Source organism: Cyprinodon tularosa, unplaced genomic scaffold (genome assembly GCF_016077235.1).
Source record: "Cyprinodon tularosa strain WSP-4 unplaced genomic scaffold, ASM1607723v1 ctg579, whole genome shotgun sequence".
NCBI classification, from domain to species: domain Eukaryota; kingdom Metazoa; phylum Chordata; class Actinopteri; order Cyprinodontiformes; family Cyprinodontidae; genus Cyprinodon; species Cyprinodon tularosa.
Window position 1 is genome coordinate 339,878 of NW_024039317.1, and position 15,141 is coordinate 355,018.

At 35.8% G+C, this 15,141-nt stretch overlaps 1 protein-coding gene across 1 annotated transcript in view; it reads right to left on the bottom strand.

Moving 5' to 3' along the window:
- LOC119797288 (ubiquitin carboxyl-terminal hydrolase 43-like) overlaps positions 1–15,141 on the bottom strand; it is a 155,211-nt gene that overhangs the window by 60,988 nt on the left and 79,082 nt on the right. The window contains exons 5-6 of the mRNA XM_038306305.1: positions 5,190–5,325; positions 4,829–4,987 (exon numbers count right to left, since the gene is read on the bottom strand). Coding sequence (XP_038162233.1) covers positions 4,829–4,987; positions 5,190–5,325 — 295 coding nt within the window. The remainder of the gene's footprint in view (positions 1–4,828; positions 4,988–5,189; positions 5,326–15,141) is intronic.

The window sequence follows — 15,141 nt, forward strand, 5'->3', positions numbered from 1 at the left end:
AATACTCCGTCGTAGTTTTTGCAGTGTAGTGTGCAGTAATTTCTGCAGCATTATGTAATAACATTGATACATTTTGCTTGGGTGTTAAGCAGTGCCTATTGCCTTTCCTAACTGGATGAAAATAAAACTAGCTTGTGATTTTTTATTAAATATTGCATTACAATTACATGAGAGGACTGTTTTGCTATAATCATGAAGAAATTTTATATTTTTATTAGGTCATGCTGCAGAAATGATTACAAAATAGATTTTATTACATCTTGAAGCAGTTAATATAATGAGGGTGTAGTCACATTTTATTACACGTTGAAGTCTGAATTTATTACATTACAGAATACATCAGTACTGCATAATGCAGTGTCGCAGGCCCTTATGTTTTTAATATTTTAATAACATATTCACTGTATATAAAAGTGAACAGGAGCAGTTGAGGTTTTAATTTTCCTATCACACTTGAACATTTTAAAGAGTATTGTAAAAAAGATAATATTTTAAGTCACTCATAATTTACAAATTAATTATAGTGACGTATTTCAGACCATTATTTCTAATAAATATGATAATAATGGCTTGCAGAAAATAAAAACTCATAATTATGTATCTCATAAAAATCTGAATATCACATAAGATAAATATTTTAAAAATAAAGCTCAGGTTTGGAAAGTAGGTTTTTGTCTGTAAACTAAATTTATTTACAAAGATGCAGACTCACCAATGTAAAATAATCTTATAAAATAGAAAATAGGCCATCTGGTATGCTAAAGTTTGGTGGTTAACAGTCGCAAATATGCAGTAAAAAAGAAAATAAGTACAAAAGAAGTTGCAAAAAACATGTGATGCGAACTCTAAAATACACAAGAACAAAAACAAAAAAAAAACAAATGCAACAGAAAAGTGCTGCAAACAAAAGAAGTGAGCTGAAAACAAGTGAAAAACATGTATGATGCAAACTTCAAAACAGGCAAATAAAAAACAAAAATGCAACACAAAAAACGCTGCAAACAAAAAATGCTGCAATAACAAAAAAATGCAAAAAAATAAAAATTACAGCAAGCACAAACAACATGGTGCAAAAAAAGACAAAATGCTGCTCTATAGATGTCTGTGAATGTGTAGTTGGAGCCAGGAAATTAACATAAATTTCAGACAAAATGTGAAATAACCACCGGACTGATGACTCTAAAAAACTAGTAGATATGTATCCTCATTTAGCTTCACAAACTGTTTTTCAGAATAATCAGAATAATTCAGATTACCATGAAAGTATAGATTTAGCATGCATACGAAAAAAAAAAATATTGATTTACATGAAGCCATGTAGATATGAAAACCATGTCGATGGTTCTGCGCTGAAATCTGAGCTGAAATTTGAATACATAAAAATGCGACACCACTAAGATCCTCTTTCTGCACGGATGAAGATTCACTCACCTCTGCATGCCAAATGCTTGAAGTGGCCCCAACAGGAGAAGAGAGCAACCTGTTATCTGATTAGTTCAGGTATTAATCATCTGTCTACTTGAGGAAGCTAATTTAACTACGGTACTTAACAAGCATTGAACTTCGAACCAAACAGGCTTTAGTCTCTAACGATAATTTTTCTCCACCACAAAAGGAGGATGCAACTTTCTTTTAGTGCATTCTTTAAAATAAAAAGTATAATATGTAATGAACTCATGTGCTAAAGTAGGGGCATGTGAAGAGCAGAAGTAACAGCAGAAGGGTTGGGGGTCTCTGCAGAGAAAGAACTACATATTTCTAATGAGCCATAACTTATGACTGAGAGAGATTTCTTTTAAATAAGTCCACACTTGAAGGAGAATTCTGCTTCGACGGCTTTTCATGAATGATTGACGGAGCCTAACGTTATGTTAAAAACACAGGTATGAGAGAGGCATTTACCATCTGCCTTTTCTCTATAGAACCCAGCAGGAAAATCTACCAGGATAAAAAGGAAAGGTATTTGAAATGCTTCATATGTTTCAGCCAGGCTTTAGACACTTCAATATTTCATAAAATCTGGTCTATTTTAAAAGCGTGCAACTGGATCTGTTTGTAATGTAAAACAAAATAACAATACACAAAAAACAATCTAAAAAAAAAAAACGTACGCACATCTAAGCTGAGTTGGACTGTTTTTAAACATACACAGGTTTTACATTCATCATTATACATAAAAAAAAAATAAATATTACAGCCAGTAGAGTATTTACAGTTCAATCAAATCATTTGTTCCTTAGTTTTAATCATTTTTTTTATTTTATTCTCTTTTTATGTTTCTTCTATTTCATGTAAAGTACTTTGAGTTGTCTAGGTACTGAATTGTGCTATACAAAAAAACTTGCCTTGTTTTGCCTTACCTTGCCTAATTTTACCATTATTTTCGAAATACTCCATCATGAACCTTTTTATTAGAATGTTTCATTGTAAAATAAAATGTATATAGAATGTAGATCTATAAATGTATCATATAAATAAAAAAAAATCTTTTCAGCATTAAACAAAAGTATACAAATTACAGCTGAAACTATTAATTGTTTAAATCTTGATTAATCAATTATTAAAATAATTAAAATAAACCAGTAATCCAATCTGAACGTGCAGCACATTTACAGCAGTAATTACACCAAAATAAAACATTTTGCACTCAAAAAGTTTAATATTTGTCTATAGGTTCTTACCGGAACTTCTGAAGCATCGTTCTAGCTTCAACTGGTTTGAATTTTGTGAAAAATATTTTTAAATGTGTTTTACGTTATCTAATTATTAATTGTTTGATTGAAAGAAATAATCATCAACAAAGTAGTTGTTAGTTGCAGCCCTAACACACACTTCTGTAAGTTCAATAACACCGAAAAAGTTATTCCATCTATATTGAAGTCAAAGATTCAGAGCATAGCAGCATCTAATTTTGAAGAACCAAAATGATCATATTTATTATTTTAAAAAAGAACATTTACAACTTGCATTCAGTGCATGTTACACCTGCATGGTGTTTGCCATCTCTACTATCTTTAGATATATAGCGATTGACTTTTTTTCTTGCCCCAAATGCTTTTTAAGACTCAGCTGAAATTCAATCAGACTGGAGCAGTGGTGTCAAAAGTACACACATTTGTTACTTAAGTAGAAGTATAGATACTGCGGTTTAAAAACACTCTGTTAATATCACAGTCTTGGTTCTGTTATGTTTTCTTTTGAGTTTTCAGTTTTACTTTCCTCCATGTTTTCTAGTTTTAGTGGTTTAATTCTTATTTTGTTGTTTTATCTGGTTATTTTTTCAGTTTACAGGTTTTTATTTTGTTGTCCTCTGCTGCCCTCTTGTGTTCTCCTTTTTCCCTAGCACCTTTCCTGTCTGCTCTGTGCACACCTGCTCCCAATCAGCTCGTTAGTCCTTTCTTTGTTCAGTCTCCTATAAATACACTCCTTGTGCAGTTCCTCAGTGCTGGTTCCTCGTCAAACTTCGACCTACACCGTCTTCATTATCTTGCCTCATCATGATTTTTTTTCCACTGATGGTTTCAGGTTTGTTTAACTTTTTTCTTGTTGGATTTTTTTGGATTCCTGCCTCAGTTGTTTGTTTACCTCGCATTAAATTTACAAAAACTCACCTCTGCCTCCCTGCCTCTGCATTTTGGTCAACAAACCTCAACCCAATCCTGACAGGTAAAAGATGAAGTATCAAAGTGACATCTTTAGTCAAGTAAAAGTGAAAAAGTATGTGCTCCAAAAATGACTTAAAGTATAAAGCAACCTTTAAAAAACACACAAACCGCCAGATGCCACTATATGAATTTTAAAGCTCAATTTTTCGACTATTTTGAAAAATATCCTTGATAGGGCAAAGGATGAGGGAGGTCTTATTGGTCTCTGTCTCCATCTTCCGATACGCTCTCACCTCAATCCGACCTTTCAGACATTTCAACAACTTTTTCTGAATCCGACATTGTAGCATGGCATAGACAAATCGTATTTGCAGTTTGAAAAACACCTGCTTGCTTCTGATGATTTCCCTTAGCTATCCAATTAGTGTTTGCGTTATATTACTCATCCAATTATACTAGGTTCCACTAGATGATGATGCCGCCAATGATGTGAAATAAATATTTATAAACATTAAACCGAAGCCAAGAGTAACGAGTAATGTTTGTTTTAAAACTTCGATACTTGACACCTCTGGACTGGAGGGATATATTTTTTTATCATTTTAGCCTCTGCCATGCTCCAGTTAAGGAGTTAAGGAGCAACATGGAGTCTAAAATGCACTTGTCGGAGTTTCATTTGTAAGACTCTTTGAAGACAACACATCCTTTTCTCTCCGTTTCAAAATTAGACATTATTTCATGTTCGCCTATCATATAGTACATCCATCCCTCCATTTTCTGTCACGCTTATCCCAAGTGGCGACAAGTCACAAGTCCATCGCAGGGCAGCACAAAGAGAAACAGGACAAACAACCAATCATGCACACACTCACACTTAAGGATAATCTAGAGGAGCCAATTAACCTAACAGTCATGTTTTTGGACTGTGGGAGAAAGCCTGCATACCTGGAGGGAACCCACGCATGCACAGGGAGAACATGCAAACTCCATGCAGAAAGACCACAGGCTGGGAATCAAACCCCAAACCCTCTGACTGCAAGGCAGCAGTGCTACCCACTGCTCCACTGAGCAGCCCTATGATACAGTCTTTCAGTAAAATAAATTGACGTTTGCGGTTGTAATCATTAAAAATGTGATAGCTAAAACGTTCAACCTGTCAACATTGCAGTGTTTTGTTATGCAAAGCACTAAAAGGGAAATAATTTAATACATTTTCTCTTCACATTCCCAAAGCTACCTGAGATCCGTGCAGAGCCCCCTCTGATGTAGAGCGGCGGCGCCTGGAAGGCATAGATGACGTCATTCTCAGCAACGCACGTTAGATCGTCCTCGTCAAAGAAGGAGCGGTGGAAGCCAGTGGAGTAAACCTCTGTCAGGATCACCTGCACAGACAGACAGAAACGCTTTTAGTTTCCTCCAATCTATGCCAGAATAAAGTCCATCACATAAAGCAAATTTCAACTTTACACTGAACATATATATATATATATATATATATATATATATATATATATATATATATATATATATATATATATATATATATATATATATATATTTTTTTTTTTTTTTTTTTTTAGTTACCTGGTCTGGGGAGAGTTTCCCCTCATCAGCCACCATCCTCCTCAGACAAGCCACAGAGCCGAACAGAGGCACGGCCAGCCCGACCCGTAGATACCGCTGCCCTTTGGTGCTGAACACCAGAGTCACACACAGAGACCTGACAAAGACAAAAACGAGAGAAGATGAGAAACAACACAACAATTCATCCTAATTTCTGTTCCTTTTTTCTTGCTTGTATCCTCCGCTAACATGAAGGGACAGAAGAAAACGGCCATAAATAAACCAAGCCTTTTTACCATAAATAATAAATCATTAGGACTGAGCTTTATGAGTGCGAAATAATGGAAATCTCTGTTGCATTTTTTTAAAATAGGCAGCATTCTGACCTCTCTAGAGGAGCTTATGGTGCTGGGACATAATGGTGTCTTTGCATAGAACCCATCTGAATAGTCTGCAATGTCAAGAACAGATTGTTCCTTAGAGAAAATGAACCAAAAGAAAAATCAAGGATGAGATTTCAAACTATGAGGATGAATTGTATTCATCAAATTCACTTAGATTACTTTTATCACAGGAATAAATCTATTAAATCTAATAATTTATTTATACTTTGATATGTAAGTCAGCATTATACATATCATGAGTTCAGTTTTAGTAAAAAAGATCAATCAAAAGTTGTAGCTTCAAAATAAATGCAAGATTCATCAAGCAGACAAATGCAAACAAAAAACGAGGTAAAATACATGTGAAATCAGACTGAAATGTACAGAAAGAAATACAAACCAATAAAGACTCAAATTAATATTATAAAAATACAGCTTCAAAGAGGTGGTAAATTGTGTACCTTTTTGTTTTGCTCCCATAACTCTGGAGAGTGTAGAAAAAAAAGATGCTAATTATTGAGAACATATTTGAACATGATCAGGCAGGCATTAACCCTTTGGGATTTGAATAGGTTTTAGCTTTCCTTCTGTGTTTCTCTAAAGTCTAACCCATCTAGCAATAATTGGTTGAAAAGAAACTGAAAAGACGACATGAGTTACGTCCAAACAATGTCAGTGAAAGGTGAAAAGCTGTAATTTTCAGATAGTTGAAAAGACGTCAAAAACTGTGTTTTCAACGCCAAGTATTTGTAATGATCTTCCCTGATAGCTCACCTTAATTGTTCATTTCAGTCACCTTCCTAACTCTGTCCGGTTTTCTCATTATCACTGATTTCATCCACCTGTGTTTGTTCCTTCATATTGGGCTCAGTTCCAGCTATCGGGGCCAGATCATTTGTTGGATTTCTTTTTCTCCTGTCCGTCAGTTTCGTTAGTTTTAGTTATTTCCAAGGTTCATGTCCCCGTTTCCAGTAGGAGATTATATTTGAGCCCTTGTCTTCAGGCAAGTTTATTCCCTAACCAGTGGTGAGAGAGTTTCAGCGTTTCCATTGTGATTCTGATTTCCTGATTCTGTTCCCTCTGACCCACTGGCCCTGTCTGTCCCCATCTGATCTGTTTGCCTATCTGCATCTGTGCATGTCCGTCTGGGAACGCTTCTGGAATTGTCTGAATCCGAACATGCCTTTACGCTCTAAGGATTCCTGGAGCCCTGGTTCCCTCTGTTCTGGGTTGGGTCTGAACTTGTGACAGAGAGGAGGTTTCCTGGATTCCTGAATTGTTCCTGCCGGCTTCCTGCTAGTTCTCCGGGGCTGCAGCATCAGGAACACTCTGGGCGACGCACGCCGGGTCAGGTTGCCAGCCCATCGGCTGGATCACATCTTTCTAAGGAGTTGGACTGAACTGTGAAACCATGTAAGTGACTCTCTGAGATTATCATCTCCTGTCAGATAATCTTGGTCTCTTACCTGTGTCTCTTCCCCCAGAGTGTCAGTGATTGGGTGGTGCCCCGTTCCCCCTCCTACAATTCCACAGCCCCACGCTTCAGTTCTGTCTGTTTATAGTTTTGTTTTAATAAACATTTTCCTACTGACTGTCTCACTTTGAATACTGGGTCCATCTGTCCCGTTTTATGACAGTATTGGACTAATAAGGGGTAAAATCCAAACTACCAAACATGGCACCACTTTTAAAAACTAGTCTAAACCAAGACTATGATGGGCCGACAATATTTAACCTAAACCGAAGTCTAAATGACGTCTGGTGTTTTGGGGGGTGGATTTGGTTGTTTTTTCTTTTTCACCCATAAAAGATCCAATCCTAGAGCATGTTGTTGACTGCTACTAAGATTAGAAAAGCTTGAACATTATTTCAAGGATTAACTAAGAGACAAGACCTCAGATTTAATAACAGGAGCTTTCCTCCAATAGCACACATCACAATTATTACGAAAAAAAGATGCATAAAAGACCTTAGAATATCACCAAATATGGAGAATTGGCGAACCGGGAGTCCACATTTTGGAATGAAAGATCCAGGTGTTTAAAGCCTCATCTTTTCATTATTTCTGTAGATATTGGCAGGTTTATACAAGAAGCCATTTTTTTGTAGCCGTTTCCCGAGTCACAGCATTATTTGCTTCTTTGTTTTACCACTGAAGAGTAGATAAGGAAAATGGCCCTTGTTCATAAAAGTTGCTATTATGAATTTACAAAATAAAGTAAAATTGTAAAGGTTATCAATTCATTTATTTCTCCAAAAAAAATAGTTTAAATAGTTACATAAGCAGTAATTTGTTCAAAGAAAAAAAAATCAATTGTTTTGTTTTTCGTTTCACTGGAAGAATTTGCTGAAATGAAAAATTTCTATGTGATAAGACTTTCTTCTGCCAAAAAAAAAAAAAATGTATATGATGCTTTCGTATGTCTTCACCAAGGGTTGAGAAGGCAAGGAGGACTCTGACTGTCTTATGTCTAACCATTGGAGAATCTAAGACTGGATGTGCCAATGTAGCAAGAAATCACACAGGCATTTCTAAATTGCTCCTATTTTTCAGACAAAGTCATATTTTGGGTAAACTCGTTTCATTATGGTATTTTCTCTCCACCATAAACACAATTGAAAATCATATTGCCAATTGGGGATTATTTGCAAAACTCTGATGGCACATTGTCATAAAACAATCTTTAAAAAAAATTCTAACAACACAAACTAATCCTGCAATCCAGCTCATCGTCCTGCAATCTCATATCTCAGTAGGTGATTGCCGCAAATACCATGGCTAGAGTGTATAGATGCATAGGTTCACGAAAACTTCCCAGCAGATGTGCAGCATCTGGAGAAAGAAAGTGGATTAGATGCCAGAGAAACACCACAAGGAATTATAAATACCTTTTTGTTTAATCAAATTAGGGAAAGCATGATTTAATTACAGGTGAATAAACGCTTTAAAGTGGAATATAAAGCAAAATGTGTCCTAGTCAGACTTCTAGCTGCAGAAGGCTATTAAAGTCAAAGTCTATTGAGCTGTTCAAATATGGATGAGGATATGAAAGATATGAATTTCTATTAGAAATGTAATTCATTTTCCAAGGTCACTTTAACTTTTAGCCTTTTAAATGAGCAGAAAGGACATCTCACTTGTACAACAGACGAAGTGTAATAACCAGTCTGTCTTTGACGGTTACCAGTCAGAATCAGTTGAAGACTGTTTGATATTAGAAAAAAGAAAATCCCACATTGTTCATCCATTTTTCTTTTCACAGGAATATAGATATATTTCTTTTCACTGATATCAAAAGTCAGCACATACCCACAGGAGGTTATATTTGCTTTTACTGCTAAACTTTCTTGTCTTAATATTGGGGTGGTTATTTTCTTAATTTTTTCTCCTTCCTGTGCTACACATTTAATTTAGGACTGACGCTTTTGCTTTGATGTCTAACCAGCTGCAAATCCTCAACTCACCAAGCTATATTACAAGAGGACCAGCTGGATTCTGACAAGGCTCAAGATTGTCCATCTTGGTAATTCAGTCCTACATCTTTTTCTTATACGTACGTAGAGTTAAAGCATGTACCTTTCATATCTTCTATCACTAAAATGTTGGAGAAGTTAATCAAATAAATTTTTTTTTTTTGCTTTTTTTTTGCATTTTTTTGCAGATAACTTCACTATCCTCTCTGGAACATCAGATTAATTAGACTTTATAAAAACACAGTATATAGGGTTAGGTACTGGTTTGTTGCAATGTTAAAGTGTCTTTGTCTACCAGTCATCTGTCAGGGTTTCATTTTGTAAGAAATCCAGTTATGTTCTATATGTCTGAGGAAGTTCTGACTTGCGTTCTGTCATTTTTAAGTCCTCCCACCAAAACTCAAAGGGCTCCGATGTGACTGAACTTCAATAACCCTTGAAGTTTTCTTACTTGACTCAATACATGGTGGAATTACCTGTGAGCTGCAGGTTTGTTTTACTCTTATGCTCTTTTGTGACAGCAAAAAGCTCTTTTTCCTTGTTCACGCATAAGACAGGTCAAAAATATGAACTCTCCTTTCCGATCTGAGACATCAATACTTCAACTTCCCCAGCTTTAAGATTTTCTTTTTTTATTAGATACAATTACAAGATACTAAGATTACTTTGCATAAGGTTGTGTTTCTGTATTTGCAGACTAGGCTTCAGAGAGTGAGAGTGCTAGGGTTTTCATCAAAGGGATGACAACATGTTCTCCATGTGTTTAATATAGGTAAAAAAATATTGTAAATGCTTAGAATAAATGAATGAATAGATGGTAAAAATTGCTCTTCGGCTGAATCAAAATGAAAATAAAGTAATAATTTTTGGGCCAAAGAAAGTTCAAAAGTGAAAACACAGATCCAGTTTATCCAGCTAGAAACAAGCATTGAGGCTATAAATCTGTGCGTAGTGATGGTCTCAAACCTGAACCTTCAGAGGCTCATATATAGAGAGGAACAAAGTCTGCCTTCTAACATGTAAAGAACATCTTCAGGACAAATGTCTCAACAGGATCTCATCTCATCTTTAGTAGAATGATTACTGCAGTGTTTCTTCACAGGTCTGCCTAAAAAGTGGATCAGAAAGGTACAGTTGATCCAGAAGTCTGCTGCCAGTGTCCTCACTAAAACTAAGAAAGTGAAGCACATCAAACTAGTGATAAAGTCCTGCCACTGGCTCCCTGTGTCTTGGAGAATAGACTTTAAAATGTTTCTGTTAACCTATAAATAATTGAAGGGCTTAGCTTCAAAACACATTTTAGACTTGTTATCAGTGGATCAACCAACCAGACCTCTCAGATCTTCTGGCTCAAATCTACTTTGCATACCCAGAACAAGAACCTAACAAATAGAAGCAAGTTTTAAGGCCCCCATATACTTTCATTTTTTGCAATTGTTCTTTTTTCCCCCAATTTAAATTCATTTGAAATTGTTCATTATTGGTGGGTATTATAAAATGTTTTGTAAGATTTTGTGCATAAAAATATCTTTTATTTTAGTGAAATAAGCTCACAGTGACAGTGTTTGAGCAAATTGGACAATGATGAGCAAATGAAAGGTTGTTAATCATTTTTATTCAAAAATAACAGTTTTCAACTGTTTTTGGTTTTAATCGGGTTGGACGTTAACCAACCAATTTAATTTGGCAGTGTTTTTACCAAATCTGTATTGGTAAAAGGGCAAACCAATATAAATAGGTCACATTGGCCAAAGTAAAGGTTAAGTAGTATGGCTACTTTCCATCACTTAAACTAGGTCTTGAACCAACAACAATTGAATAGAAAGGCATAGCAAGGCAAGTTATACAGCAGATGCCACTTGCAATAGTACCACTAATTCAGTAAACAATAGTACTAAATACTAATAACACAACTGCAACCAGTAGCCAGCTCAAATTCTGATCATTACAATGTTCAATCTAACCAAAATCGTTTTAATCAACTAGATTGAATGTTTTTCCAACCAATTTATTCTTAGAATATATCCAAACTCTATTCAACTGACAGCAAAACTCCCACATGTTGACTGAACACTGAGGCTGTTTAAATGCCTGTCTAAGATTGCGGGCGAGCTGAACTACTTCCCGATGAGGTGATGTGGTATGGCAGGGGTAGCGAGGCTTCAGATGTCATTGATTTTTGCCCTTCCCCTAAATGGAGCAAGCCTCGATAAGTGCTTTACGAAAACGCCCCCCTGCACTACACTGTCGTCTATAATTCTCTTCTTCACAACTTAAAATTGAAGCTAAGTTTTATAAAAATTCAAAGTTCTTAAAAAGCAGAAAAAGTCTCAAACAAAGATAAAAAAATTTAGGCAGAGGCAGCTGAGTCCAGGTCCAGTGTGTTTATTGCTAAACACAACACATTCACACTGAGCTGGTCACCGGTGAGCCGAAGCTGAACAAATGGTGAACACAGCTCCCTTTTATACATTTCTTATCGGTGGAAAACCCCCTTCAGAACATATTTCAGTCTTTGGTAAAGGTCACATTGATATTTATCTGCAAAACACGGTGACATTCATAGACACATCTCATTCTTGTGAGAGCAATCTCTCAGGCCATGAAAACATCTGGTGCATTCAAATCAGAAACTTATGACGGTTTAGTCACAAACATGTCAGAACACATCTTTCCCTTGCTTCAAGCCATGTCAGTCTGGCCTACTGCTCCCCCCTCGTATCTTAGTCAAAGCATCACCCTTTCTGGGACCATTACCGCTCCGTGTGCCTTGAAAATAACAACTCTTTTTGTATGGCCAAATTTTGCTGAGCTGGGCAACCTTGAGATGTCAAATATTTCATTTTTATTGAGTGTGCTTTCTTATCACTAAGGGGCCTCAACCCTGCGTTGTCCTGCAGACTTCACTCCTATTGGGGCCAGGTGCAACAGTTACACATACTCACTGCTCTGCTTTTCTCCTCTCTGGCCTTGAATGGCTCCATTCATTGCTCTGTTTTTTTCTTTTCCTTTTTGGCCTTGAATTGCTCTTATAACAGTATTTGGGAAAACAACTTTAAACTTATAAACCATTAACTTTATTTTATCTTATGATTAGTGCAGATTAATATACAACAACACGATACACTCCTTAAAGCTTCAGCTCATCTCATATCACTAGTGGACAAAGTGGACTCCGGGCAGGTCAGTTTGCAGTATGCCGCTAATTCTGGGGGGCCATAGTTTTTACACTTAACTGACGGGGAAAAAAAATCTAAAAAACTGTAAAAGTCCTGAAACTCCAAATGTATTTATATTATGACGAAAAACATATTTGTTTAGTAAGAACTTTGACTCTGCAATCTAAACATTTTTAGTTTAAATTTGTAGGCTAAATATCCTATTTGATGAATTAATCATTTATTCTTTTTTAACATAATTTTAATAAATAGTTTTTAATTTCTTGAATTATTTATATTAATTTATCATTTAACTACCTCTATGTCACTTAACAATCACTGAAATAAGTTATCTAAATTAAGTTGCCTAGCAATGAATTAAACAAAACATTAATGAGTGCTTATAGAGGTTATGATGAAAAGTAGTTGATATCTTACATCCAGCAGGTAGCCTTCTCATTCGGTCCAAATCAATTTAGCCTCTTGTTTTGACATGGGCCAGTAGCTAGTCCAAGAGAGGCAAGGCTTAAATTGACCTCTAGGACGGAAAGTAATCTAAACATATATGAAAATCCTAACGTCCTTCACACATGGCTGACACGTTGAAAAAAAAAAAAAAAAAAAAAACTAATTTCGCTGAACATCCATCTTCTGGCTCAAACTCATCATGTCTGGTATCGTATAAAACTAAAGCAATTCACCTTACCACTGATACGTAGCATGTCCTTGTAGCATCGTTTTTGATTAAAGGATCTATGTGAGTTGGAGCTTAAATAGTTTCCATTCTCTACTCATTTCATACCAAACATTTTTGGTGAATACCATGACCTAAGACTGTATCATATGCAGAAGGAGTTCTACATTGGATAAACACTTTTATTTGACCAGATTCGCATTTGACTAGTTAAAAATAAAGCGGGAACACTTTTGGCACATGTGGTGAACTTGTTCCAAGATGGCAGCTCCCTCTGATTTAGGTCTACTTTACTGCCATCATACAGAAACAGGATTTATATTAAATCTAATGCATCTACCGGGCTTTAAAAAGATATTCATGGTGGTTTTCAATATTTATTACCAAATATTTAATGGAGGGCGTTAAAAATATTTTTCTTTGTTTTATGACAAATAAATCAGAAATAATATAAATAACAGCTGAAATAGTGGTTCTACTAAATTTTTTTTTTGTCTTAAAAAAGGTAAAAAAAAAAAAAAAAAAGTTTCCAATCAGACTCGATAAAGATGGAACCATTCCTAAATCATTTTAGTTGTGTAATTATAGGCAGAAATGACTTCTTAAAACCTTAGAGCTTAACAGGTTAAAATGCCCAGGAATTTATGGAAATATCCTCAGTTTTTCAGACAATTTTACCTTCATCTATTCTTTAAAAGGTATTCAGCCTTAAAACTAAAAAACACTTGAATCAGTCTTTCCAACCCCTCTTCTGCTCCCATATGGTGGCATACAAAAGATGTTGTTTAGTCATTTTATATGTTTTGCAAAAGAGATCTATTGTATCTAAAAGACACAGGGAACCAGCTCTTAAAATTTTTGTTCTAACTCCTGCTTTCATCCACTGCATGAGAGTTTTGTTCAGAAAAGTTGTGATTGAGGATATGTGACGTTCAAGTCGTAGGGAAATGGCTGTTCCAACCGTTGCATTTTCGAATTCTACCAGGCGGTGCCCGACTTAACACCAGTGAATATAGTGAATGTGATTGGTCGATTATCAAGAGGGCGGGATTGTTGTGGCGGAAGGTTCACAAGCAAGTTTGGTTGTAGTCGGTTTGTCGGAAGCATCTTGCTAACCAGTTAGCAACTTAGTGCTAGTAGGTTCCCAATGGGAAATTCCATTAAGACCAAGTAGCACTAAATTGGTGACTTAGAAACGACACTGTCAAGGAACGCTATGGACAGAGGAAACATGCAAGAGGAGGAGAGATTAGTGTTGGAGGTCATGGATGAGTCTCCTCTGTCATACATTTTTTATTTCGAGGTGGAAAGTGGGGACGAAGATGGAGTGGAAGAGGACGCCAGAGCGGCAGAAGCTTGGTTTGGTGTAGAAGGCTTACAGCCGTCCATGTTTGAGCCCTTGCCTCGCAACGCTGCCAGTTCTGTTAGCTCTACGGGAAAAGAAATTATTCTCATTTGTTATTTCAACCATTGGGTATATTAGCTGCGACATATGAATCAAGATGCTGACTGAAAAAATTTGATTTACAGATGACTGCTGATATATGATTGACCGAATTTAGGTGTACAAGCTGACGTATAACTAAGTGGCCTGCATAAGATAACAGGAAAAAATAACAAAGATTTTAAGACAGGATTTTAAAAAAAATATCACTTTTCTACCTCATGGGACAATATCGTGTAATAAAGAGAGCATTTACATACATGTTTAAGCCAGAATGGTTTGACATTTAAATATGGCTTCCATACGACTTTAAAGAAGGACAATCATAACATATTTCTATGAAAGTCATTCTAATAACAGAACAGGTGAAGCATTTTTAGTCAGGATAATCAGCAAACTTGAACCTGCGTCAAGGATTTTTATAGAAAAATCGATTCATCTCTTTAAGATAGAGAAAGTTTATTATGATCTTTGCTCCTCTTCAACTAGCCATTATCTTTAGCCTCCAGGCCCAATTATCTTGTTTATACTTGCAGCCTATTTGATGCTGACCCCACTTTTAAATTTCTTAACTATCCTTTTAAGCCTTTGCTTTATATTTACTATGATCATGACTTTGTTCCATATTGAATTTAATAATAAAAATTACTAAAATGTGAGTTATTTGAACCATCTGCTCCAGAGCAGCACCTTTATTGACAGGTTCTGTCAATAAAATGTTCTCTTGGATGAGCTAACTTTTCTACTTAGCAAAGTGCAATGAAAGCCAAAAGATCTGAACAAAGAAAGCAGGGAGCTCCCAGAGGACGGAGCCAGCAGT